Here is a 27,780-nt window from a genome sequence, read left to right on the forward strand (position 1 = left end):
AACCCAAGGAGAGATTTAGGAAAGAGGTGCAAAGGAGACTGCATTACGTCAGGATATGATGCGATACACTCACTGTCCACCCACATTAATTGTGCTTGGTTCAGAGAAATAGGGGTGTGTCATGACTAATGAGCTGTGGGTTGAAATCGAGGGTCCAGAGCAAAATATTTTTTCTTGTGGAAACAAGAAGGACCATATCTGCTCTCATTACAAGCTCAAAATGACAAATGTTAGAACATTGATTTCTTTTTTTCTTTTGGTATTACATCCTTCTGGACAACATGGTAAAGATTACTAACTTAAATATGGGGATTTCTTTTCTTATGATACCAAAATATGGGCAATTCAAGAATTCTAAACTTTTTGCAGTCTAAGGAAAAGAATAGGATATCCCGGCGCATGCTGATCTGAAATACGACATACAGATTACTCAAGAGAAAAAGGTAGAAATGAGCTCCCAACGATTGTACACTCCTCCATCATGCTTGTGCATCTCTAGAAACAGAATGTAATAGACTCAATTGGGATCTGATTAAGGACTGCTACGACCATGGATCTTTTTCCAAAACAGAATTGATTGCCCGTGGTGCCTAACGCAACAGTTTGTTCCACAAAATTTCTCTACGACTACCCTTACTTTCCGTCAGCTTCATCTTGGCCTTTTTGTAAACCTGAAGGTTTACCACTCTCTTGATGCTCCTCACTATCAGTTTTACCATCTGCTTCTCCATAGGATTCAGAGTCAGAAATTCTTTCATGAGACAAAGGATCTGAGGAAGCCTGAATTTCATTTATATTGACATGGCTGTCGTTGCTCCACTGTTGATCCTCCACTAAATTCACTGCTCTCAATTCTCCAGAATCTTTAGTAGGTCCAAGATCAGCCAAGGCCTGACCTTTATTTTCTTGGGTTGACATTGCTCCTCCCTCTTGATGGTGATGATGTTCTTCTATCTCATTTGTGCCACCAAGGGTATCAGATATCACTTCTATACTGGTCTCTCCATGACCTTCACCCATTCTCTCTTTCACCTGGTTGCAAGATTGGGAAGCAGAGTATTCTTGGGTTTGATGGTTAGTTCCTGAATCATGGATTTTTTCAACCTCATTTGTGTCACCTAGGTTATCAGATATCATTTCCTCTTTCCTGGTCTCTTCATTATCTTCAGCAACAGCCTCTTTCACACTGTCGAAAGATTCGGAAGCAGTGTACTTTTGAAAGTCATCATCTTTAGTATCAAAATTGGAGACAAGAGAATTTTCAGCCGGTGTATATTCTTCTGCAACAATTTCCACTTTTGAATCAGATGCAGCAGCATTTGTTGAGGCAGGAAAAGACTGGAAAGCGTCCCAATCATCTTCATCCTCTTCCTCGCTGTTCACATCAGAATGCACTGGGGTGGATGGTTGTGGGGACACTTTCTCTCTACTTTCCTCTGTTTGCACTTGTAGGGAAGCTTTCTCTCTCTGTCCTTCTGTTTGCATTGGTAACTTAATCTCTAGAGATGGGGTTGGGGGCTTCATCTGTATTGAACTGTGATCTTGTGTTACAGAAGCACGTATAATACCCTGAGAATAGAAAGAGTAGTCAAATATTAAAATCCCTTTTAAACATCTAATGGTTGCAATCTATCAAAAAAACTCAACAAGATACTATGCTAGTCATTAGAATGTGTTATAATCTTTCATGCGGTCTTGATGTAATAATAAAAATCAACTAATGATATTTACACATCTCAACTGAAATTGGCGCAATTAACTTCACTATTTCCAACCTCTTTTACAAATGGTGATATAGCTTTGTAAAAATTCTCATATACTACAAGCTCAAAAAGCTATACTAAGAAACAACCATTACTAAAACTAGTAGTTTCAAGCACAAGCACAATCAACAATTACTGAAAACTACTTGCAGTTTCAAAAAAAAGTCCTCAGTAGTTTCCACCTTCTAACTAAGTTTTTAGGTCCATAATACCAGGCAAGGTCTAATAAAGAAGAGTTACTCTGATGGTTTAGCCATGACTAACCAAAAACTTACAAAGCAGATTTGTAGCGCTTTGTTAAGGTCAGATCTTTGCTAGGAACTCGTAAACCTCCTTGCCCAAGTTACCATATACCCAGGATCCCAGAAGCCTTCCACCTTGATGGGCATAATGGCAACATGGAAGAGAAAACAAAAGTAGAGGTTGTGGATTTTGTGGAGGTAGTCAGACACACACACGTGCACGCGCACAAGGGTACACATACATCAAAAGATGGACCAATAATGTGGAATGCATAAACAGGATGTTGATGAAGGTGACCACATTAGGATTCTCAATTAGTGAAACAACAGGCTAACCAAAAAATGAGAAAGCATAACTAGCAAATATGAAAATTATCCTTTACTCAGACTAACATGAATTTATCAGCATGATATATCTCAGAATCCAGATCTGGAGTAAATGAACAAAGCAGTCAAAGTTTTATTTTTTACTTGTTGATTTTTTATATCTCAAATTTGTTTTAAAAAGACAGGTACCTGAAGTTGCTGCCTGTGAGTCAAAGGCATTGCTAACAAGAGATCCCTGAAGTGAACTACTGAGGAAGGCATTTGAGCAAGATGAGAAACAAGCCTTATGGCAGTGCTTCTTATATCATTGACCTCCTGCCATTTATATGTAAATCAGAAGAACTTTGAGAAGAAATAAACCAAGCCAAGAGTTTCAATTTCATTTTTGAAAAATCTTTATTAGTATTACCACAGAAGGACCATCCTCTGATGCTGAAAAAATCATGACAATGGCCTCCAGAAGCAGATGAATAAGACCTCGCTGACACTCACTGGATTTGGACAGTGTTTGCAGAAGCAATAAGATTCTCAAGCACTCACCAGCAACAGCCACTGATTCCCTGGTTATGGGTTTCTGTCACCAATAGCGTAGCAGGATTCCTTCAGAATGACGTCCTCAAGAATAACAAGCAATGGCATTATAAATTTTAAATATGAAAAAGAAAATACCTTCAATGTATTCTGGATTGTAGTGAAGAGAACTACAAAAAGCTCCCCAGCAAAGAATACTAGGAAGGAGTTGCTTTCCAAATTGGTGCCTCTCTGTATGATGCTTTTTAAAACTTGCATCCCAATTAATTGAACCTGTACACAAAAAATCTCCACCAGATCAGTACTTGCAGGATGATAAATGACAGTTCCCTAGATATTAGAAATCTATTACCTGTATATTGAAATCCGTGAGAACAGCTTGGAAACATTCCATGCAATGTTTTAGCAAAGTGAAATAGGGGTTACTATCTTCATTCTCTCTGAGACATTCAATTTCATGAGCCTGCTTGGCAAATAAATATATTTGCTCAAGAGAGAATGCCAGCTTCATTTGCAGCATTTTATGTAAGTTGGACCTTTTTTTCTCAACTAGATGAATGGCCTCGACACAGTCCCTAGTCAACTTTGCAACCTCTTTCAGACATGCTTGAAGAATTGTCTTCAAATGGAGAACAAAATCATCACCAAGTTTGGACTTATCTGTAATTCAGAGTTAAATTAGCCTCCTTTTAAATGTTTAATACTACAAGATCATCAGTTCTAAATGCTCACCATCAACATGTTTCTTGAATAAAGAACAGGCATACTGCACAAAATCATGAACTTTTGAGCAGCTTGACTCAGTTGAAGCTGCCCTGATGCACTTATAACCAATCAACAAAAAGGCCAACACTGATTTTAATTGCTTCTGCATTTCAGGGTCATAATTCAATGAGAAGATGACTGATATAATTTAAAAGATTTGAGTAGAATGAAGCATAGCAAAAAAATATTATGTCATAGAATTAGATGTAACACAGAAATCATGATCCAGCAAGCATAACAAATATCACAGATAAAACCAACTCACCTTAGGTTCAAAGTGTCCCAATAGTGTTTTCACAGTCATAAATAATGGAGAAATCAAGTCTTCCCAGTTTGATTGATCTGGTGAAATTGCATCAGCACTGAGCCAAAGAGAATTCAGGAACATCTTATCCAATGGTACTACCAGGAATTCCCCCCAGATGATTAGAACTAAATAAAAAGCAAAAAAATTGAAATTCAAGCAACAACTACCTCTGAAAGACTCTAAAAAGGTAGGCTGAACAAAGTTCCATTGCCGAGTAGGCAAAATTCTCTGTTTCAAGAAAATCTTCAGGGCAGTTCTGCACAATCTGTTTAAAAAATGGATTTCAAATTAGAGTACAGTGCCCATGAAGATTCCTAATACATATATAACTTTACTTTATGAAGCACAAATAATATTAGACCAAGATAAAACTTCACAGCAGTAACTAAAGATTAGGCCAAGAAAGAACTTCACAGCAGTAACTAATTAATCTGTTGATAACACAAACAAAAATAAATATGCATGATCAGACTCAGAAAGAGCCAAGGCTTGCAGTTATTAAATCACTAAAAAAAATGAAGATTACAAGCTAAGACTTCTAGCTGTATGATTAAAAATGAAGATTGTAATGGCATGGTAAAAGGATTTTTATTTTGATTAGAAAAAACAAATGAAACATGGTCATCATGGGCATCATCTCCTTGGGAAATTCAGGAGCATAGACAGTGGGCACAGCCAGGAACTTGGGGGTGGAGAGCTACTTGTAGTTGCAAATAAACAAATATTTGTAATACATTTTCGTAATAAATTTCATCATACAAATGTAAATATTTTGATTCTTTCTACAATTAGATCTTGTGTCACTAAAGAAAACTCCATTTTTCAGTTTTTTACTTTAATTTGGATAAATCAACTAATTGTTTAACATAAATAAAACAATTGAACTTAAGGCTCCACTTGATTTTTTTTGGGATTCAAAGGAAAATAAAAATGAAGCTGGAATAACTCACCCACATACCCTTTAAAGTATTACATGGTACAATTGGATTATGGAATAAATATTCTTCTGCTTGTGAACCTTCAGATACTGTCTTCTTAAATGTTTGCTCAATTACCTTTTACCCATAAATGCAATGTAGGCATTAGGTTTGGCAACAATGATACCCCCTAACATACAAAATTTTCTGCCACCCCACCTCACATTTCAATAATAAATTCAGCAACAAATCTTATTGATTAATGTTATCAATAAATTTCAAGAAACTTCGACAACAAAAACAATTTTTACAATTTTTGTATAAAAAAGTTCAATAGACTTTTGTAAATATATAAAGAAAAGTAAATAGGAACTCAATATGCTATCTATCTTCCTGCTTCCTTTCTTCTTCTTCTTCTTCTTGTTTTTCTTTCCCCTCTTCTTCTTCCATTTCTGCTTCTAGTAAGGGTTTTCTCTTTTTTGTGGGCTTTGGAACTTTGTAATGATTTATGATGTATGAAAGTGAGGGACTATAGAGAGAACAATATATTGGGTTGAATATTTTTTTGAACACATGTTGATTTTTTTTTCTTTTTTTTTTTAATGAAAATTTAAACATTAAAGACATAACCTGTCCAAACTGTATTCCATCTGAAGGATTTTCAGGGGGGATGTGTACATTTTTTCCAAAATTGCTACATATATACTTTTTTTTCAACATTTTCAGGGGGGGCAAGTTGCCCTTCCTTGTGCCTATTCCCCCTCTGCAATTGCGCATATATCCAGTGGAGAAGTCAAAGACTAAATAACAAGCAATTTAAATGCAGGAAGCAACACTAAATGTTCATCCACTTCAAATAAGAAAGCTGAATTATTTCAAAAGTTTTGACAGACGTTTACCTGTGATAAAACAGATATCGCAAGACTTATCCATGATTGTTCCATCTGAATGGAATATGAGAAAACCTGCACCCATTAGATATGATAGAACAAACCAAAAAGTGTCATAAGTTAAAGCCCAAGCCATCTAATGATCCTCATCATTACTAAAGATAAAAGGATATGATCATCCCAGCATAACATTATGGTCACAGCCCCAAACAATTAAACCAATAAATAAATAAAATACTTGTCTGTGTGCCCATGTTAAGAGGTGGCGAAGCTGCAAGCACAGATGGTGAAAGCCAACTGTTTGACTAGATTAGTTCAATTCCATATCAAAACACTAGATGGCTTGCTACGTTTATTGATAAGTGCACTTGTACCACTTGAGTTTACCTCATGGAATTTAAGTCACAGGTTACATTCATTTCTCCTATTTTCCATAAATTGTTTCTACTCAGTTTGGGGCAAAATACGTACTCTTTGATTTGATGATGGTAGGGAATATTTTAACTGAGAGATGATAAAATATATACAAAATGAAGGGATTGTACATCATTCATCATGTGTGGACAAACCCTAAAAAACCAGAAAAACGACACTAGAAGTGGCTCGGTCTTCCTACTCCAAACAAAATTTGCAAAGTGTTGATACATTAGGCTATGTATTTTTAAAGTTAGTAATTTTGCTCCAAACATTCTGGCTTAGGACCTTTGATGATTGTGTCTTACTCTTCATTGAAAACTCAAGGTTGCTGCGTGATCAATCGAGATGACATAGATAAGTATAGAAAGGTCTAGGAAAGGCAAATTGGAGTAAGTTAAGGCATGGTGTGGATGGTAGATTTTTAAATGGAGTTAAATGTTTAATTGGTTTAAAAGAACCCCTCAAGCGAGCACACAAGCATTGATGAGTGCTCAAGTGCTCTAAGGGCACTTAAGCACTCGTGGCAGAATTTTGGAATTCTAAAGAATTTTGGAACATTGTTTTCCACTTTTTTAAATGGTTTATTTTATCTCATCCACTAGGTTGTTTGCACTATAATACTTTGCCTAAAGAGGATTTACTTTTTGATGTGAACATTGGAAAAGCCTGAATTTGCCTTCCCATTTCCAAAACTCTTCAATGGTTTGTTGTCGCTTCTATTGGGTTGAGAAGGAGAACGTATGCCCTCAAGCAAGTGTTGTGTTGTGTTGCGAATGTGAAGTTCAATGTAGATGTTGGGGAGTAACATTTAGGGATAGTTTCCGTTAGGTAAATCGATATACTGTACTTTTGAATAGTGGATATGCAATTAGAGGTCTCTAACCCCATGGTTTTTACATCTGCACCTTATATAGGTGGTTTTCAACTAAAAATTCTTGTGTCCTTTGCATTGTTTTTATTTATTATTGTGATATTTAAAATATGATTTTTCAGGAAATTTGACTCATTCACTAACCTACTTAGATGAGACAATTATCTTTTAAAAAACTTACTATGACACTTACTTTGAGTGTGTCCTGGCTTTTTGCAAATTGAGCAAGGGGATGGTGTTCTAGAGGTGGCTACAAGGTTAGGAGTTTCATCTTTACCCTTAACAAAGATTATTTCTCCCCTAATTGAAGTTTCAATCTTGTTGACATAGCCAAGGCCTCTGTTGTTTCCATGTGGCTTACATTTATTGATTATTTAATTTAAAACTTTAGTCCCAGGGTGAAAGATCTCATTTTTTTAAGGGACCTCTTTTCTTTGGTGTTCAATTTCCAAAGTTAGAGCACTATTTCTCTCAAGTAGGGATTTATGCTCATTCTCTAGAAACCAAAATTTTCAAGATAATTAATATTTTTTTCTTTTAACACCTCATGCTCAATCCTTAATGATTCATGTGCAATGGTTATCTTGATGCACCTATTTTAATAACAGTTGGTATTCCTCACACCAATTTTCAATAATGAATGCATTCTCATCTATATCGCTACCACTAGCACTATCATTATCAAAAACCATTGAGGTAGTGAAAGCTAGAAAATCTTTTTGATCGTACATGTCCTCTTTAGGCCTCAAAGGCTCACTTTCACTTGACTCTGTGTCACTCCAAGTAACCCACATGAACTTTTTAATGTCTTTGGGACTAGGACAGTCAAATGATACATGTCCAAGCGTTCCACAATCAAAACACTATATGTCTCAGACTTCCTTAGCATGTGCACATGTGGCTATTTTGCAAAAGTTGTCAACACTAACCTCATTAAAATGTTATAGAGAGCTTGAGTATTCACTCACTACTCTCATTGTCTAGTTGGTCCATTCTTCTTGGGTTTTTGTTCTTAAGTGGATCTTCTAGTACCATCCAATTTTAGTGTTGGCCCCCATCCAAATTCTACTAAGTTTTAGACAGGTTCTTTCATTTACAAGAAAAACTTCATACCAGGCTTCCAGTGTGGGTAGTTGTCACAGTCAAAATATGGTTGATTATTAATGGAAAATCCTACCCTCAGTTGTTCCATAAGTAGATCTAGTAGGATCGGAAAAAATGTGATTTCTAAAAGTTTTTTCTGCTCTGATATTAATTGAAAGTTTGTAAGTCTAGTTTAGGTAATGTTTAGAAGGGGGTGAATAGGTGATTGAAACTTTTTAGCCCAAAATTGATTATTTTTAATTTTTCAACATTCTCCTTTGATAAAGAAAAGAAGTCTAGCACTAAGCCTATGATAAGAAAAGCTCTCATAACACTCCTCTTAAGGTTAAACAAGTGTGGTTGAGAAAAGATAAACCTAAGTGTAATATGGTATTAACTGCATTGAGAGCTAGAGCCCCTAGCAAATGACATTTTGATAATGGCTGCTTTAGGCACATGACTAGGGATAAATCCTTCTTTACCACTTCATTACCCAAGTTAGAGGCAAAGGTAGTGTGTTTATTCCTGGATGCCCCAAACTGAATGATGTCCTTTTTGTTAGTGGACTTAAGGCTAACTTGATAAGTATTAGCCAAATTTGTGATAGTGATCTTGGTGTGAAGATCGTTTAGAATATTTGTTAAGTGTTCAATAAAGAAGGAGAACTCACCTTCATTGGGCATAGGATTGTGGATAACTGTTATGTGGTTAATATTAGTCCCAAAACATCTGTAGTTTGCAATAGGGCTAAACTTGATACCACTAAGCTATGACATAAGAGGTTAGGACACATTAATTATATTGATCTTGTGAACATGGTGAACAAAGACCTAGTTAGAGGTATCCCTAAGTTAAGTGGACATACTAACACCATGTGTGGTGACTTGTTATTACGAGGTATTTTGACACTGATTAGGCTGGAAATGTAGAGGATAAAAGAAGTACTTCAGGTGCTTGTTTCTTTGTTGGCAACTGTCTAGTTGCTTATCTCTTTCCAATGTGGAAACAAAATATATTTTTTTTTTGATAAGCAAATGATATATAAGAGCGGCCAATAGCCACAAGGCATACAGGAAGTATACAAAGCTACCAACCCTCAAAACAAAAAAACAAAACGAACCAAACCCTAATTGGAGGCTAACCACTCCAAGAAACCTATTAGGGAATTCGACTCCATTTCAATGTACACTTTAGCCCAACCCCAAATAATGTAAACAAGTGACGTTTTTAACTTCTGATAAGCCAACACCCCCCCTTTAAAAGCTAGCCTATTTCTCTCCTTCCATATAGTCCAAAAAATGAATAACGGGATGGCCTTCCACACTTCTTTTCTTTTCCTCCCCACAAAAGAGCCTTTCCAACTACTAAGGACCTCCTTTACAGAATTTGGAAAGACCCACTGTACACCACACAACGCAAGAATGATGTTCCATAACCCTTTTGCCACTGTACAATGAATTAATATATGGTTGATCGTTTCCTCTTCACACCCACACAAAAAACACCGATTAGGTAAATGCCACCCTCTTCTTTGCAGCCTATCCAAAGTGAGGACTTTCCCCCAAGTAGCTTCCCAAGCAAAAAAGGCAATTTTGGTTGGGACTTTGCCCACCCAAACATTGCTATGAGGGAAATCCAGCCCTTGAGAATTTGCCAACACATTGTACGCATACTTGACTTTAAACAGCCCGTCCTCACCCTTCTTCCAGCAAACCGAATCGTCTTCCACAGTAACACTATAATCCCTCAACACAGCTAGAATATTGCCCACCAAGCCCACCTCCCAATCATTCAAGTCCCTTAACAACCCTAAGATCCACCCTCCTTGACCCGTATTCTGGTCCCAGCATTCCTCCACTGTGACTCTCCTATGGGCAGCCATGGAGAAAAGGTTCGGAAAGCCTTGGGACAGCACATTGTTCCCACACCAAAGGTCAGTCCAAAACCTTATTCTGTTACCTTTTCCCACCTTAAACCCCATATTTTCCCAGCACCAAGTGGATTCCTTCAAGATCTCCTTCCATACTCCAACACCGAACGCCCCATTTGCCTTCCTTGTCCTCCACCCAAACTCCTCTTTCCCATACTTAGCCTCAAGCACTTTTTTCCAAAATTCCTCCTTAGCACACGCGAATCTCCAAATCCATTTGCCTAGGAGAGCTTTGTTCAAAAGAGTAATTTTCCGTAGCCCCAATCCTCCCTTCTCTTTGTCCGCGCACACCGCCTCCCATTTAACCAAATGACTCTTACTCCCCCCATTGGCTCCGCCCCACAAGAAGTCTCTTTGGAGCTTTTCGATCCTTCTTGCCACTGATTTAGGCATACGGAAAACCGACATTTGATACAAGGGGATGCTGGACAGCGTACTCTTTATAAGAGTGAGTCTACCACCTTTGGATAGATATTGACGTTTCCAAAGGGCGAGCCTTCTCCTCATTCTCTCCTCCACCCCATCCCAAACTGAGGCAGTCCTATTTGGAGCCCCAAGGGGCAGTCCCAAATAAACAGTAGGGAGCTGCCCCACCTTGCACCCAATTTCAGCCGCCATATCCATCACCCCATCCACCTCCCCTACCGGAATTACCATGCTTTTGTCCAAGTTAATCTTCAGCCTAGAGGCGGCTTCAAACCAAAAAAGGACCCAGCCCAAATGCAAGAGAGCCTCTTTCTTGGCTTCGCAAAAAACAATTGTGTCGTCCGCAAAAAGGAGGTGAGTAACTTTAACAGCCTGCTCTCTACCTCTCCAAATTCTGCAGCCCTTTATGAAGCCCCCTTCAGCAGCCCTAGTGATAAGCACACTTAGTACTTCCATGCCCATGATAAATAAATAGGGGGAAAGGGGGTCCCCTTGCCTTAATCCTTTTGTGCTTGAAAAAAAAGCCAGCTGGAAACAAAATATATTGCCGCAGGAAGTTGTTGTACTTAGTTTCTTTAGATGAAACAAATGCTTAGTTACTATGGCATCGGGCAAGACACCATGAGCATCATATGTGAAAACTCGAGTGTTGTAAACATCCATAAGAATCATGTTCTTCATCCCCGAACTAAACACATCGAAGTATCATTTGATTAAGAATCTTATAAAAGGTAAGGTAGTTTCCTTAGAGTATGTTCTCATTGAACATCAATTGGTTGACATCTTGATGAAGCCTTTAGATTCTCTTAGGTTTGAGTTCTTGAGAAAATCTCTAGGCATCTGCTTCCTTGATTAAAAGTTATGTTCTGGCTTGAGAATCATTGTTTTAGATTTGGACAGTATTTAGAGTCACAGGTCTGTCCCTAAACACTCTTAAGGCTTAATAATTTTCTTGTCAACTTGTTTATTTAAGATCTACTTAAATATCTCAAGTTCTTGCCATGTCTTTGATATACTAGATCTGCAAGATTTGACAACTATTCCTAAAATCTCATTAATCACTATTTAGGTCCTTAAAACATGAAGTAAATAAAAAACTTTGTAAGTTAGGAAATTTAAGATTGTATGTGTGGTGCTGCGTCATGGACATGAAGTTCAATGTAGGTGCTAGGTAGTAAGACTTAAGAATAATAACTGCCAAATAAATCTATTTATTGTACTTTTGACTAATGGATTTGCAATTAGAGGTCTCTAACCTTGGGGTTTTTACATCCACACGTTGTGTGAGTGGTTTTCCTCGTAAGAATTCTTGTGTCATTTGCATTGTTTTTATTTATTATATTTTCTTATGAAAGGAGAATATTAAAGGATTAAAAATAATCAATTTTGGGTTCAAAAGTTTCAATTACCTATTCACCTCCCTTTAGATGTTACCTACACTAGACCTACAAAATTTCACATTTGCCATTGAGGAGATGTCATATTAACAATTGTCCGTATGATAAATAGGCAGCCATCCCAAGGTCTTGACTTTGCATCTTCTATAATAAAGCTTACCACTCGTTCATTTTTAGGGAGTTGGGAATCTTCCACCAAAGATATTTGGTTGCACGTCATATGTCCACATTCACAACCATTTGAGAGGTAAATTTGACCCTAGGACTCTTTGATGTAGTTTTCTTTTTTCTTTTCCTTTTTTATTTTTATTTTTTATTCCTTGATAAAAAATAGGGTATAAATGTCATCACCCACCAACTAGAAAAACTTATTTTACCACAATAAATGTCATTCAAGAGACTGTCATGGTGTCACCACAATATTATGCTTCCACTTCCAAAAAGTCTATCCATGAAATTTCTAGAACATTTTACGAGGCACTAAACATGAGACAGTGGAAGGGCACCGTTGACAAGGAGATGTGAGCCTTGGAAAAAATGAGACATAGGAAATTGTAGACCTGTCTAAGGGGAAGAAAATAGTTGGATGTAAATGGATCTACACCATCAAATACAAAGATAATGGGACCATTGAACCATACAAGGTAAGGTTGGTCACTAAGGGGTATGCTCAAATATATGGAGTAGACTACCAATAGACATTTGCACTGATAGCTAAGATAAACACCATCAGGGTTCTATTGTCTTTAGTAGCCATTCTGTACTAGCCACTGCAATAATTTGATTTTAAAAAGTATACATGAACATTCCACTGGGATATGTCGCATTAAACAATCCCCACATGCATGGTTTGGAAACTTTACTACAAACTCCATGGTAAAGAGGTTACCATCAAATTCAAGGTGATCACACTTTGTTCATAAAACATTTCCCCTAAGAGAAGGTAACTACTTTAATAGCAATGTAGGACCACATACACTCCTAAAAGGCTAAGTTAATTAGAGGTAGAGGTAGCTCCACATATAAGGGTCAACCAACGTTAGTAATCAATTGATATGGAACATTGGACTTCTATCCGTTCTATGTTAGACACCCTCACTCAATTGCTGACGCCCAATGTCAAAGAGCATAGGGTGAGCTAGGCTAAGCCTTGCTCTGATTCCAAATAATGTGAGACCACATACACTCTTAAAAGCCTAAAGTAATAGAAGGAAGAGGTAGCTCCACATTTAGGGTCAACCAACATTGGTAATCAATGAACATGAGACATTGGACCTCCTTCCGTCCTATGTCAAATTGTCTATATGGATGGCATTAGCAAATGAATTTGAAATTAAAGATAATAGAAGCCTATGGGATTTCTTAGATATAGAAGTTGCTCCAACTAAACAAGGGATTTTTATCTTGTAACAAAAGTATATACAAGATTTGCTAAAAGAAATGGTATCCTTGGATGCAAACCAATTAAGACTCCTATTAAGGCTAACGTCAAACTAGGGAAGAAAATATAAGAAGGCTCAATAGATCAAAGCATTTATCAAAGAATGATGGGAAAGTTGATCTACCCATCACACACTAGGCCAGATATCACCTATGTTGTAAGTGTAGTTGGTCAATTTATGCATGCTCGGCTCAAATCCCACTTACAGGTTGTATACAAAATTGTCAAATATTTGAAAACTAATCTTAGCAAAGGACTAATGTTTCAAAGGAAAGGTGAAGCTTACACGGTAGATAGAAGGTTAACAACTAGGTATTATGCATTTCTAGGAGGTGATCTCATCACTTAGAGAAGTAAAAGCAACCTATTGATGCTCGATCAAGTGCAAAAGCTGATTTTAGAGCTTTGGGTCAAGGCATTTATGAGATACTGTGGCTTAGAATTGTGCTCATTGACCTTAAGATCAAGGTCAAAGAACCCATGATGTTGTGCTGAGACAATAAGGCACCTATTAATATTGCCCACAACTTGGTCCATCATGATTATAAAAAACATGTGGAGAATGATCAACGTTTCATCAAAAAAATTTTGAAGATTGGCCAAGTGTGCATACCCTACCTGTTTTCATAAAAAAAACTAGCCTACATACTGACCAAGGGCCTCCTTACTTTGATATTTCATCAAATCTTAGACAAGTTATAAATGCAAAATATCTTTGCACCCACTTGATGGGAGTTTTGGAAGATTTATAATTAATCAATTACACACTTTTTTCTATAATTAGTCTTGTATGGTTGACTTGTACGATTGTACATATAATAGCTATCTATAAAATTGTCTAATTCCTAGAAATCAAGACTCTAATTAGGCTAGGGATAGTATTTCCTTATTTTTCAATTTTTTGTCAACACTTTTGTATTCTACATAGTCCCTTGTACAGATTCCTGATGGATATATAGAAGAAACATTTTTCTTCACTACATTCACATTATTTTACCTCAAGGGTCATGACCATGATTGCAAGGAAGAAATTTTTTATGTCAGCAGTAACACAGTTTAAAAAATATAGAAATGGCAATGGAGATGTTGATATCAATCTAGCTGTTAGAAGAGTTTAAAACTGTAAAAAATTGCAATTAAACATGCAAATATATAATGAAACTTTCAAAATGTAAAAAAGACAACAATTAACAACATTAAAAAATTAGAATCCATATGTTACAATTATTTGATAACCATAGTGGCGAAAGAGTGCATTGGAGCAAGCATATTGATAACACCCAATAGAGTACCATCACATATTATTGTAACAGAAGCACAATGCAATGATAAATACAACTATACAAAAGTTTAATCCACTATACCACTAATCAATACAATATAAAGTTCCAACTAGCTTAAAATTGTAATCACCCATTTATCTTGAGGTAGTAGTGCAATGATAGTACATGTGTTTAAGTTGGCCAAGTTTTGGTGTATGTTCTTATAGAATAATAAATCCTTTTTGTTACCCTTTTAGAAATGAAACTTTGGTATCTTCTACTAGATAATATTTACTTCAATCAATGTTATCGAGATGCTTCTTTTCATATTTAGCCTCCTAAAACTAAAGTTTATAATCCATTATTATTTCTTAGTTACCTCATCTATGAAACAAAACAAATAAAATTAGAAATTTAAAAAAAAAGGACATTGACATTTTGCCAATAAACTTATGCTAAAAATGTTCCAAACAACTCAAAATTATTATCCCCATTTTCCTCTCGGTGGGATTCATTTAATATACAGATTTTTATATAATTCTCATAGAGTAATAAATACACTATGAATTACCTAATATTATTTTTTGCTTCTTCTTCCAAGACACGAAATTTTCTAAATGAATTTTATTGGAACTTTTTTTGGGGGGGATGGTAGTCCTAAACTAGATTTCTGTGATATATTATTACTTTTCAGGCATTTTATTTATGAAACAAAACACAAAAGATTCAATAGTTATTAAAAAAAAAAGGATGGCATTCTATCAATATACCTATGCTAAAAATGTTCCAAAAATTTCATCACCATAGTTGAGACATTGCTGAACTGTTTCAAACACTAACATAGAAATTTCTGCATTAAGTGTTGATGGAAAACAAATCCTGGTCCATAATCTATTTAGAAAAAATTTTGATAATTTAAATTCATAATTAGTGAGCAAGAAAAGCTCCTTACTTAGAATGTGATGCATAATAACTAGTATGGCATGTTCATATGACAGTATATGAACACTTACCACACAATCAATTTAGTGAAAATGTTGATAATATTTAAATCCATAACTAGTGTGCAAGAAGAGCTCCTTATTTAGAATAAAATGCATAATAACTAGTATGGCATATTCCGATAAGTATCTAAAAGTATTCAAAGCTCAAATACATAGGTAATAACAACAGAGTTTTAAACATATTTGTGTTCGGTCATATAAATCCTTGTTTGCCATTATGCTCTAAGGCTATAAACACCCTCAAATTAAAGATCTTGCTTTTCTCACAGCCTCAACATGGTTCTTTTCTCTCACTCTCATACATTGAACACATTCAACTTGAATGAAATTAGCACAAGCAAATGCTTTGGTTCATTGCACACCCCAACCACCATTAATAATCCCCAGTCAGGTGCTATCTCTAAACATCCTCATTTCAATGATATCTATGCTCTTCTCTCTCTCATGACTGGATCAGCTCAAGCCATGTAAGTTTGTTAGTCTTGTTGTGCTAGCTGAAGCTTAATGCTCAAAAGGTACTTGAGGTTTAGTATGGATTGACTAACCATGCCTACATAAACTAATGAGAGAAAATCAATCCACTAACTGTCGAGAAATTAGAAGGAAAGAGAAAACAGATACAACTCATAAACTTTGAAACAATCTCATGTTTCTTTGTTCCTAGTATCTATACCCTAAATCATAAACTCCCTCTTCCTCACATCCCTACCCACTCGATATAAGCTTTACATGTACATTTCTACCTCATAACATTTTTCTTTCATGACCTAGAAGATTTATAGAGAAATGTCTAATATCTTCCCTTATTCTACAAGGAAACCTTCTTTTATAAAAAAATATCAACATAGAAAATATTTATAAAATGTTCTTTATTGAAAGGAATATTTTATTAAATTGGAATTTCAATCACTCTCTGACAAGTCTAATTCAAGAAAGGCAACAAATATATTTTCTTCCACTGAGATTCCTACCCTTTAGTGAATTCAATTAAAATAGGGCTCTGTCAATGGTCTTTCCACCTTATGACATTCAAAAAAAGGTCAAGGGCAATCCACCTTATAACATGTGAAAAAGGGATAAGGTCTTCCCAATCAATGAATGTGCAAACAGTTTGTTCACTCTATGACATCCAAAAAAGAAGGACAAGGTTTTGAACACACCCATGAAAAAAGGGCAAGACCTATTTACCTTATGGCATCCAGAAAAAGGAGTAAGGTCTTCCCAAGTGATGAATGTGTGAACAATGTCTACCATATGAAATCCAGAAACAGGATGGAGCTTATCCACTTTAGGACATCAGAAAAGGGGGCAGGGCTTTGACAGCACCCACACCTTCTCTTTGACATCTGAAAAAGGAGCAGGGTCTTCCTAAATAATTAATGTGTGAACGATCTATCCACCTAACAACATCCAGAAAAAGGCCTTTCCACCTTATGACATCCAGAGAAAGGGCAGGGTCTATTTGCCTTATGACATTTGAAAAGGGGGCACGGTGTTTTGAATATCTCTCTCCCTCTTTCTCTCCTATATCTATTTTCTGAACATGTTTCTTGCCTACATGACACACACACACACAACTGGAACCTCAATTGTTGCTATCCCTAAACATCCGTATTTTAACCATATCCTTTTTCTGAACATGTTTCTTCTCTACGTGAATACTCACATGCAAATACACACACAAAGAAATTTATTATGTCCATCTTCTTACCTGACAAGTGATAAAGTAAAACTTTTGAAGTGCATAACTTCATATATTCATGCTAATACATGAAGGATTAAATGACACACTCCATATTCTGGGATGTTTACAGCCATTTTTTATTGTCAGCCAAGGCAAATGCCTTCTAATGAGCCTAGAAACTTAAAATATTCAGCTAATGCAGAATTGTTGTAAGTAGATGGTGCAGAGAAAAGGATGATCTTAGAAATATAAATCCTTAAAATAAGCACAGGAACATAGATATATTCATCCAAGGAAATGCAGGTTCAGTTAACACACTCTATACGCTGGAATATTCATAGCCACTTTAGAGTAGAGTGTCAGCCAAGACAATACTTTTGAAAATGCCTTCTACTCAGTCTAGAAACCTTAAACATTCAGCTAATGTGGCAAGATGTAAAACAGATGGCAAAGTGGTAATGATGATCTTAAAAAAATAAATCTTAAAAAATAGGAAGACAGATAAATTATCACCTGCAACAGTTCTTGGCAAATATCAATGGTAAGAAATCCCATACTGAAAAACCTTTCCATTGCCAGAAACTGGAACACTGGCAACACAATCTCATACAACTTCAAACCCAGAGGATTCGTTTCTTCAACTGGTGAATCGCCACTCGGTTTAGCCTTCGCAGAACCCAGTGGTATTATTTGTTTACCAGGGCTAGGTTGTTGTCCTTGAAATAGAACCAGTAGTGCAAAGCCCCATAAAAACCGAAATTCTTCCGGCTCTAATTCAACCATGCTGTACCCAGATACTGTGGCATTTGCTGATTCATTTTCAATGGCTTGTTTGGTTCCACTTATATCAAGATTCATAGGAACTGCATCCAGTGCCAGTGCTTGTAAAATTACAGGCCAGGTTTCATCTAAACATGGGTGCAACTTTGATGAAACGAAAGGTGATTGGATCCCATCAAGGAAAGGTTTCCACTGTAAGTAGCATGCAATAAACATATGAATTTAGCCACAGGGAACATGTACAGATTCCCTAAAGATTAAGCTTTTGCTTTTTAAGATGCAATAAGGAGGCAACAGAGGGAAAAAAAAAACTTTAAAACATTATGAAGCTTACATTTCTCTTAAGATGCAACCGGAAGCAGATGTAACTGTAGTCCTTCAGAATCCAAATCCAGTACTTTCCAAGAATTCTAGAACTTTTTGCAAACAATGGTAGCAGTGCTAGATACTCATCTGGGACCCCAGTGTGGTGCCTCCTCAGGAATGCATATGTATAACATTTGAGAGAGGCATGAGCAGCAAGAAGCCTTATTTGTATCTAGTGAAAAATCATATAAAATTTAGTAAAAGCCCCATCATCTTAAAAACAGATGTATGACAGATATTTTTGATCCAAAAAGAAAATAACAACACATGCACACAACAAGGACTTTGCTGTGCACACGCAAGGAAAAAATTTTGATAGCACCAAAATTGGCATACCTGACATGATACCCATTCTGCAAACGAAGGATAATAAAGGTCCTTGAAGTCATCCAGTGGGCGTGAAATCAATGAAAAGATGCGCTTAACTGCAACTTGATCCCCACTAATAATTCCGCTTGTCAGCATCTGACATTTTTCACATTAATTTCATCCGCATTTATATTCATAATTTAATGGGAAAATGTCAATTAAAAAAAAAAAAAAACATGTGTGCTCTCAACCTTAGTAGCCAGTTTCAAGCCTGCCTCCAAAAGAATAGGCCCAGAGGATGTATCCAAGGCAATGCGAACAGCAGATACTAACTGGGCCTAAATTTCATACAGCTTAATTAATCAATAGACATCCATCAAAATGGAAATTTATATTGTTATATATATAAACCAACATGAAATTAAAAATATTTTTTGGCAATGCGAAGTGAGAACCTTGCAATTTAATGGAAACAACAAATGAAACTAAAATAAACCCATACACATACCTGATACTGTTCCAGCAGAAGATGTCCAGGAAGCTCAGGGTCTGATGTCATTTCAAACTATGATCCAGAATCACAAGAAACCATTTAGGTTTGAGACATCATAGTTTCCATTAGAAAAGGAAAAAGAACCACTGCACGAAATCCCATAAGCAAGGAAAATGCCATATTTGTCATCAAGCAAGGAAATTGCCATATTTCATAACTATGTCATTTAATCCTTGTGGAAGACATAATTTCTGCAGCCACACTTTCAATCTTATCCATTATTAACAATCTGGTAACATCAACTTATTGTAGTGTATATATCTTTTTAGTTTTTAATAATACGGAATCCACCCTAACAAGAAGATATTTATCCCAATTGCTAGCAAAGCAAATTCCACTCCTCAATCACATACTTCTTAGGGCATGTTTGAGAACTACTTTTTATAATAATTTTCTGTTCTCCAAAACAAAAAACACAGAAACATGTTTGACAACCAAAAACTAATTTTTATTTTTTGTTCTTAAGAACATAAAATAGGGTGTTTTCAAATAATACATTTTAATTGTTTTCTGTTGTTTTCACTTGTTTTCGGATGACTGTTTGAAGAAATAATTATATAAACATGTAGAATAATTAAAAATAAAGCACTAGATATAAAAATTATTTTTAAAACATATTTAAAAATATTAAAAACAAGTTAAAAATATTTCAGGTTTCCAAATAGCCTTTTTTTCTACAAAATTCAGAGAACGGTTTTCAAAACCTATTCTCAAAAACTATTTTTCAATATTGTTTTCAAAAGCAGTTACCAAACAAACCCTTAAACATTGGGGAGGTTCGTACTTGCTAACTCTAGTTCATTGCTAGAGGGCACTACCACTAAGCTACACCCCTACTGTCTCTTAAATTTTTACCACTAGATGTTAGAATAGTTTTCACAAGTTTTTACAAACCAATAGTTAATATAAATCACTAATATTTTGTTTTCCAAGATGCTATATTCAATATAGAAATTAAAAGAAGCCATATCCTTGTAACCAGCCCCAAACCACAGGGTATTAAGTGTTTACCCACTGACTGACACAATCTGGTGTTGATTGTAATAACCCATGCACAACCTGATCTAACCTTAGTTCTATATTTAACAACCTACACTGACCCCTGATAGAACATTCTAAGCCCAGTTTCAAGCAGAAATAGATAATATATAGACACATACATACATACATACATACATACATACATACATGCATATATACATACAATATGTATATGTGATGATGGTGATCATCATCATCATAATAATAATAATAATAATAATAATAATAATAATAAGAATAACAATAATAATAATAACAATGATAATATCAAAGTTAATATCAGTTAAACATAACTTGAACATTTCAATAGAAAATAGCCTTACTTTTATTTTTATACATTTATAAAATACAAAACCATTTATGATTCTGTTTTAGTAGCTCCTGATGACATCTCCAACTAAAAAGCAATCCACTATCTGCAAAAACTATGAAATTATTTTTCTGTTTTCTTTTTCTCACTTTCTTCATTTTTGGTTAAATGCCAACTACAAGATACAACTGCGCAGCCAAAGCAACCTCAGAAACATCACTATATAAGAGAGGCAGCTCTAAATTATTTGGAGGTCTTTTGAGATAGTTTTGTTAGTCCTTGTTTTATTAGTTATCATAATTTTCAGATTTAAGGGTTCCAAATTCTCCTACTACAAATCTCTCTTTTTGTTAGAAAATATTTGCTTGTTATTTAAAAAAAAAAAGATAGCTCATACAAATGTACCTTCTCCACAATGCTACAAAGAAGTCCCACACCAATTGGCTGCATGCTCTCAAACTGGATTGTGCTTATCTATGACAAGTAAAATATGAAAAGATAGTAACCTTATCAGCTACTTCAAGGCTTAAATATTATTAAAAAAACTGGATAAAATTTTGGAAATTGATTTATATTCAGCACCTGATAAGCAAGTGATATTAGCTCTTGTATGTGGAGGACTAGCCAATCAGAGGAACCCTGTCCAGTAACACGTTGTCTCCTTGCCAATGATAGATCAAAATGTGAAGGATTTGTTCCTACAGCTACAGGTAGGCAACTCAAACACCTAAAAACCAAAAAATTACATTATTAAGATGATTTAATAATGAAAACAGCTTCAACAAGGAAAATAAGTTCTGGTTACATCAATGACTGATGTCTAAGGTGTAAGAGTTTTATGCCTTTGGGTTCAGTTAAAGTTGGGGCTAGGCTCATGTTTCAAGTGCAAGCTGCATAGTAAGATAATCACCTCATACCCTGAAACCCTCCTGAGGCAAATTTAGGCTCTATGTACAAAACATAGAACTGATGTACAATGATAATCTACAAAGTTTGTAATACATCGAAACCTTTGATAAACAACTAGGTTCAGACAAAAGCGCTAGTGAAAAAGATGGAAGCATAATTCAATAAATTAAAATTTAAGAATAGAATAGAATAGAAAATCATGTTGATTAGATGACTACAATCAAGCGACCTGAGATTTTTCTTTTTCTGTTTTTTTTTTTTTTCATTTTAAATCAGAAACAAACTTTTCATTATTGAATGAATGAAAGAATACCAATGAAAAAATGAGCTATCCTTCAAAAAAAGAAAAAGCACTCCAAAAGGTAAAATAAATAAAGAATACAACAAAGCTAAAGAGTACAACTGAAAAGTATAGGAAACTAAGTGAGAGGCCCCTTGTTTAATATGATTAGCTGTTCAAGGAATCCAAGTGATACAAAACCTAAAAGGCCTAGCAAAGTAATGGATTCACACATCATAAATCCAATATTTATGTGGAAATTCAGAAAGTACAGTTGTGCATACAGCTGTACCACCTAGCCGTACCACCAGCTGTTTCCTATTTTAATTTTATTTCCTGATTTTTTGAGATACTTTCTCCTAAAATCAAGGATTATATTTCTCTTTTTTTAAGGCAGATGATCTCAGTCATTTATGTATAAATATCGATGCAATAATAAGTTTGAATAGTGTGAGAAAAACAAAATAAGTTTTTTTTTTTCTTTTTCCTCAAATTTCTTCATGGAATCAGAGCTAATTTTGAACCATTCAATCTGTCCATGACCAAATATAGAATGGTCACCAAGGACTCCTCAACCTTAGAAATGCGCTGAGAAGAAAGTAGAAAGAAAGTCTTGTTGGGGGCACAAACCAACCAACCTATCACCGAGGGTTCAGCCCTAATGGCCCAGGGTCCTCCTAATCCTTCTAACGAAAATCAACTAAGAAAAAGGAGACTTTGGTATGTGACAAGCAAGCCATCCCCAATCCCAGGGAGCTTCTCTCAAACTGCATGCAGGAATCTCAAATCCCATCCTTGTTCGTATGTGACTAGCAAGCCCCTATCCCAGCCCACCTTAGTTCAACGAAGAAGTGAGGAGGAAAATGAAAAAAATTTGCTGCTGATTCAAATGGAATCAAGGAAAATAAATATTAAAAAAATATTATATTAGGATTACAATTTAATACAGAAAATCTTCAAAAAAAAAAAAAAAGAAAGAAAGAAAGAAAGAAAGAAATAACTCTTTGTTTGGTTGCTGAGAAAATAGGAAGACAACATTTCTTTTTTATCTTTTCCTTTTCTTTTTGCTTCTTATTCAAATCCAAATCATGTTGGAAACATTTCTTTTTCTACTCTTGTCCAACTCTAAATAATAATGGAGTGCAAGATTTTGCTTCTCAAACTAATAGATACACAAAATTCAAAAATTTTATTACCTTTCCTTTCCCATGTTCTCATCAATCAAAACAAGAAGAAATTTGACAAAAAGTGCAAACTTCAGTGCTGAAATAATAAGTAGCATGAAAATTGCTTTGTAACAGGCCAGGCATCCACTGGGAGGGCAGAGGCAGCAATTGCAGAGAGAGGAATAGAGAGAAGGAAAGTTTGTAAGCTAATTAATTTGGTATTTATATAATGGAAGATTGGTAAAGTTATCATATGAAAAAGATAACATATTAAATCAAGTTCTATATATGCCCCTGTGGGTGCAGCTCAGCAGTTGTGCCCTCTAACAGTGAACCAAGGTCCCAATTATAGCCAATTTCTAGTATTTAAGTGGGTTATGTTACAGGGGTAGACTCATATCTCTTAAGGATTGCTTCATCAGAGATTAGGACAAATGTCTTGCTGTTAAGGTGAGGTGAAAAAAAAGGTTCCCTATGTTGGTGGCATAGCTTAGGCCATAATACTTTGTCTAACCCTGAATCTGGTTCAATTTAAAAAAAAATAAAATAAAATCCCAACTTGCCTTTTCCTTAATTTCTCCAAACATATTCCAATAAGGGCAAGTAGGCATACAAAATTGAAAATTTTGGTACATTTTCAACCCTAACCCCACTGGCAAGAGTTTTCACTACCGAAAAGTCTCCTTAGCCTCGTATAAAAACCAAGTAGATCTCCAATGAAAGCAAATCATGCTCACTGATACCCCATGAAATACTAAGAAACTAAAGCCCAAAGAGGACAAAATGAAAATTGATTACCAGACTGACACCATCCTTCTATCGTCCAAAATCCTAACATTTCTCTTTGGTCATATTACACTTGTCTTCTAGAGGACCCAATTTGTTCTCTCCAATTGAAATCATTCATACCAAAGCATCAAGGCTATTAAGTAATGGAGATTATAAATGATCGATTATTTCTTCAAAACCCATGAACATAATACACCACTCTGGTCTTAAGGTTTTAGTTGGCCTCCCTCTATAACATGTCATTAACCTTAACTTTTTTATTTGCTACTAGCTAAGTGGAAGCCTTGATATTGAATAAGGCTTTGGACTTCATAATAAAATTGGCATGAGGGAAAGGATGGGGGTGTTATGAAGAAGATAGCTAAAAAGAATGAAGACACGGAAAATAACCCTAACAAGGTCAATGACCAAAATCTCTCAAGGAAGGAAGGTGATACATAATAATGAAGCAACGAAGGCACCAAACTAGTGAAATTGTCAATTTCCTAGGCATTAACATTGCAGAAAAAGTGAAGGTTGCAACATGGAAATGATGAGGACATGTCTATGACAGAAGAAATAGTAGAATTTCTACACCTTGAAAAGAAAAGGTGTATAGAGGGTTTTAAGAGACCATACAACACACCAAAGGTTTTCCAAAAATTTTATTTTAAAACCATCCTACACCACCTCCCATGCAAAGAAGCTAAAACCCAAGCTCATTATAGTCCCTCCTATAAGACTCCTACTACAACAGTTATTTTTATATGACACCTTAGAAACCTAGATCTCCTTTCCTAGAAAAGAAGAGATTGTACTAGAACCCAAAATCATGTAGTAGGAAGTTGAGAAGCCCTTCTCCAACATCTTCCACACTAATCTATCATCTACACAGATGCGCATAGGCATGGTCTCTTAAAGCTACAACAAGGATCCAACAAGCTCCAGCTCCCAGTGAAAGAAACATCTCTTGAAAATAGGGTTCCAACAACCCTGATGCCCATCTTGGATATGAGTTTAAGATTATCCACATCCTTTAGTATTGCCAAGAAAAGAAATTTATGTCATTTGCAAACCACAAGTGGGACACCTTGAGCTGGTTGGGAATGCTCCTGTATATCTTTGGTAAGATTCTCAGTTCTAGTGGATATGAATTGGACCAAATTTCTTAGGAGTTCTAGAGTTGCCAGAGTGACATTTCTAATTCCTTTTTTCATTATTGTGTTTTAGTTGTTAAGTAAAATTGTTTTGTTGCCATTGGAAGACAGGCTTGAGTATGGCATTCAAGCAGATGGAAGCAAGGTTGTGTATTAAACTTAATGTTTAAAAATGACCTGATTTTACTTTGTGGAGAGAACAAAACCATCCGAGATAATGCAGATAATTGTGCTTTGAGGCAATATCAAGGTTAAAGGTAAATCTAGATGGGAGTGAGGCCATTTTAGAAGCCTAGTGGAGGATATGAATAGATTGGATTAAGCAGCGAGTCATCAGATGAGACTTTTGTCCACTTAATTGGATTTTGCTCTGGGTGCGTACAACACGCTAAACAAAAGTACTTTCTGAAGATTAGAATTATATTTTATATCCTTCACAATTATGGCATTAACAAGGAAAAGATTGGAAAGATAGAGCCAGATCTTCTTGCAGCAATGGGTGCCAGGGGGGGTGGTAAAAGTACATTTAATCTGATTGGCAAAGGGGAAAGTTTTTTTAAGGAAATGGGAGCACTTGGTATCATAAGTGTGGAAAATCTGAATAATGGTTTTCCCAGTGAATGTCCCACGAGAGGGAGGGGATGTGTACAGGGAAGGAGAGGGAGCCATACAGGATGAAGCTATGAAGCTATGCTAGATATCAGGAGGGAGCAGGATATTTGTTAAGCCACAATAACTCATAGTAATTATTATTTTATTTATTTATTATTAGTAGTATTAGTATTAGTATTATTAGTATTTGTATTTCTAAAAAGAGAAACCCTATCCTTAATTGAGCACAAGTACTTAGGGTAAAAGCCAGGCACACAATCAGCTGCAAAGCACATGAAGTGAAGCAAAGGACTACATGGAACATCCACTCTACCATTACATTTGATTGTTATAGGCACATATTGATTTATGCACACAGCAGTTGACCTTAGCTAATTTCGCAATAATGGCAGATCTTGTAACAAACTTTTAACACCATGCATCATACACAGACTGGGAGCGTTCTTGAAATTGTGCTGCTGCCTATAACATTCAGTGCATTTCTTATTTTGCAACAGAACCAAGATACTTCAATATGATGGCAATGGTGAGAAGTCCATCAAGCTGGATAATTTAGCATTCGAGTTCCAAGAACATAACATTTTTGACTGATAACAATTTGAATTGGCAAACTAAAGCTCAACTTAGATGCACATTTCATTCTGCTTGAAATAGGAAAAAGGAGCATTGCAATGTAAAAATTTTAAAAGCTTTGCAGAAAAAGCAGATTAACATACTCAGCAGCAAAAAGTCTTGTTCGGTATCTGAGAAGCTTATCTCTATTCGGGCTAACAGTGTAAGCATCTATTGCCATCCCTTTAGAGCTGGAAACCATGTTTTCATCATCATCTCCAAAATTCAGCGTGGCTTCACCTTCTACACCATTTGAAGGATCATGGTCCACATTGCTACTCATCCCAGCATTTCTTCCTGTTGACGTAGCAAGAACCTGGATAAAAGTTTCATGTATTCTGTCAATTAACACAAACATGAATACAACAATAAAGAAATTTTGTTTTCCTCAAGGAAGAATTCCTGAACTTTTATATTATCCCAACATGGTCAAATTCTTTAATACTATCATCTATAACTAGGACATTCATACAGCCTTCCTTCAAGATGGCCAGTTGTATAGTCGAGTCCCTTAGATCCAAAAAATAACTAGGAATGATCAACCAAGCACAAAATGAGATGTACAAGCAACTGACTTGGCTTAGCTCTCTGACTCCCCCAGTCAGCTAGAAGATCAGCATTTAGCCAAAAGGCAGGACAAATAAAATAAAACAAATTCTTTAGTTTAAATCTTGATATCAGATCTCAATCCTGCAGGTTTCTGACTTTCTAGAGTTCCGCATGGCTCAACTAATATGAACTGGGAAGAGGAACCACCACTTTTAATTGGGGCCAAAAGTTTTGAAAACTAGCCAATAAAACACCAGAACACCAGAAGGCAGTGATCTAATATATTCCAAAAGGACTCAAAAACATACCATAGCTGCAATATGGATCTGCAAATAAACTTGTACTACAAGTACAAAGCTATCTAATGAGATAGTCTACAATATGCAAAGCAAGCTGGCCTTATTTCTCAATCATAAAAATTGAGTTCCAGCTTTACATTTTTGCCAAAAGGACATAATGTAACCATCCACTGTACTCAACAAAATAGCTCAGCCATTTGGAGTTGGCTAAAAACGCATTTTCTATTATTTATCTCTAGCTTGTGCAAAAATATCAGTTAATTTACAAGCCATCATATAATAATTCCATAGGAAAAACCATGTTATTTTTTATGGAAAATTATAAAATGTCAATATGTGGGTGATTTGATTTAGTATTGTAAATTAGGGGATGTTACGATCTGATTTAATGGAGTATTAAGGGATAGAATTAGCTAAGTCAATGTTTTTAAATTTAGGATTATCTCCTAATTTAGTTGTTCTTTTTCTTTTTTCAGGGTAGTAATTATTTGTAGAACTGTATTTTTTTATTCATTTCCTTTTTCATGTACTCAAGTAGTCCTATATATATGTTGTAATCTTAAACTTTAATAAGAGAAGAGGAATAATTTTTTTTTCTCTAAACTTTCATGGTATCATAGCTATGTTCCTACTGGAATTGATACATCTATTTCTGGTCTCAATTACTACACATTTTTTCTAGAACTGATTAGGCTGTTGGTAGGGAGATTTGACGTTAGGAGTCAACAAGGAGGAGAATTCTAGAGATTATTCACAGCAGGTATCAATGCCTCCATTACAAGCCTCACCTCAAATGACACTGATGACAATCC

At 35.5% G+C, this 27,780-nt stretch overlaps 1 protein-coding gene across 1 annotated transcript in view; it reads right to left on the reverse strand.

Moving 5' to 3' along the window:
• Positions 1 to 291: 291 nt before the first annotated feature.
• LOC100263559 (protein SWEETIE) overlaps positions 292 to 27,780 on the reverse strand; it is a 130,887-nt gene continuing 103,398 nt past the window's right edge. Inside the window, exons 32-48 of the mRNA XM_002279944.5 lie at positions 26,225 to 26,436; positions 21,199 to 21,343; positions 21,022 to 21,090; positions 19,221 to 19,277; positions 18,964 to 19,050; positions 18,740 to 18,868; positions 18,372 to 18,575; positions 17,771 to 18,229; positions 5,752 to 5,817; positions 4,103 to 4,200; positions 3,894 to 3,990; positions 3,596 to 3,731; positions 3,216 to 3,523; positions 3,002 to 3,136; positions 2,742 to 2,906; positions 2,522 to 2,647; positions 292 to 1,569 (exon numbers count right to left, since the gene is read on the reverse strand). Coding sequence (XP_002279980.2) covers positions 634 to 1,569; positions 2,522 to 2,647; positions 2,742 to 2,906; positions 3,002 to 3,136; positions 3,216 to 3,523; positions 3,596 to 3,731; positions 3,894 to 3,990; positions 4,103 to 4,200; positions 5,752 to 5,817; positions 17,771 to 18,229; positions 18,372 to 18,575; positions 18,740 to 18,868; positions 18,964 to 19,050; positions 19,221 to 19,277; positions 21,022 to 21,090; positions 21,199 to 21,343; positions 26,225 to 26,436 — 3,429 coding nt within the window. The 3' untranslated portion in view covers positions 292 to 633. The remainder of the gene's footprint in view (positions 1,570 to 2,521; positions 2,648 to 2,741; positions 2,907 to 3,001; positions 3,137 to 3,215; positions 3,524 to 3,595; positions 3,732 to 3,893; positions 3,991 to 4,102; positions 4,201 to 5,751; positions 5,818 to 17,770; positions 18,230 to 18,371; positions 18,576 to 18,739; positions 18,869 to 18,963; positions 19,051 to 19,220; positions 19,278 to 21,021; positions 21,091 to 21,198; positions 21,344 to 26,224; positions 26,437 to 27,780) is intronic.

This window comes from Vitis vinifera, chromosome 14 (assembly GCF_030704535.1).
Source record: "Vitis vinifera cultivar Pinot Noir 40024 chromosome 14, ASM3070453v1".
Lineage (NCBI taxonomy): Eukaryota > Viridiplantae > Streptophyta > Magnoliopsida > Vitales > Vitaceae > Vitis > Vitis vinifera.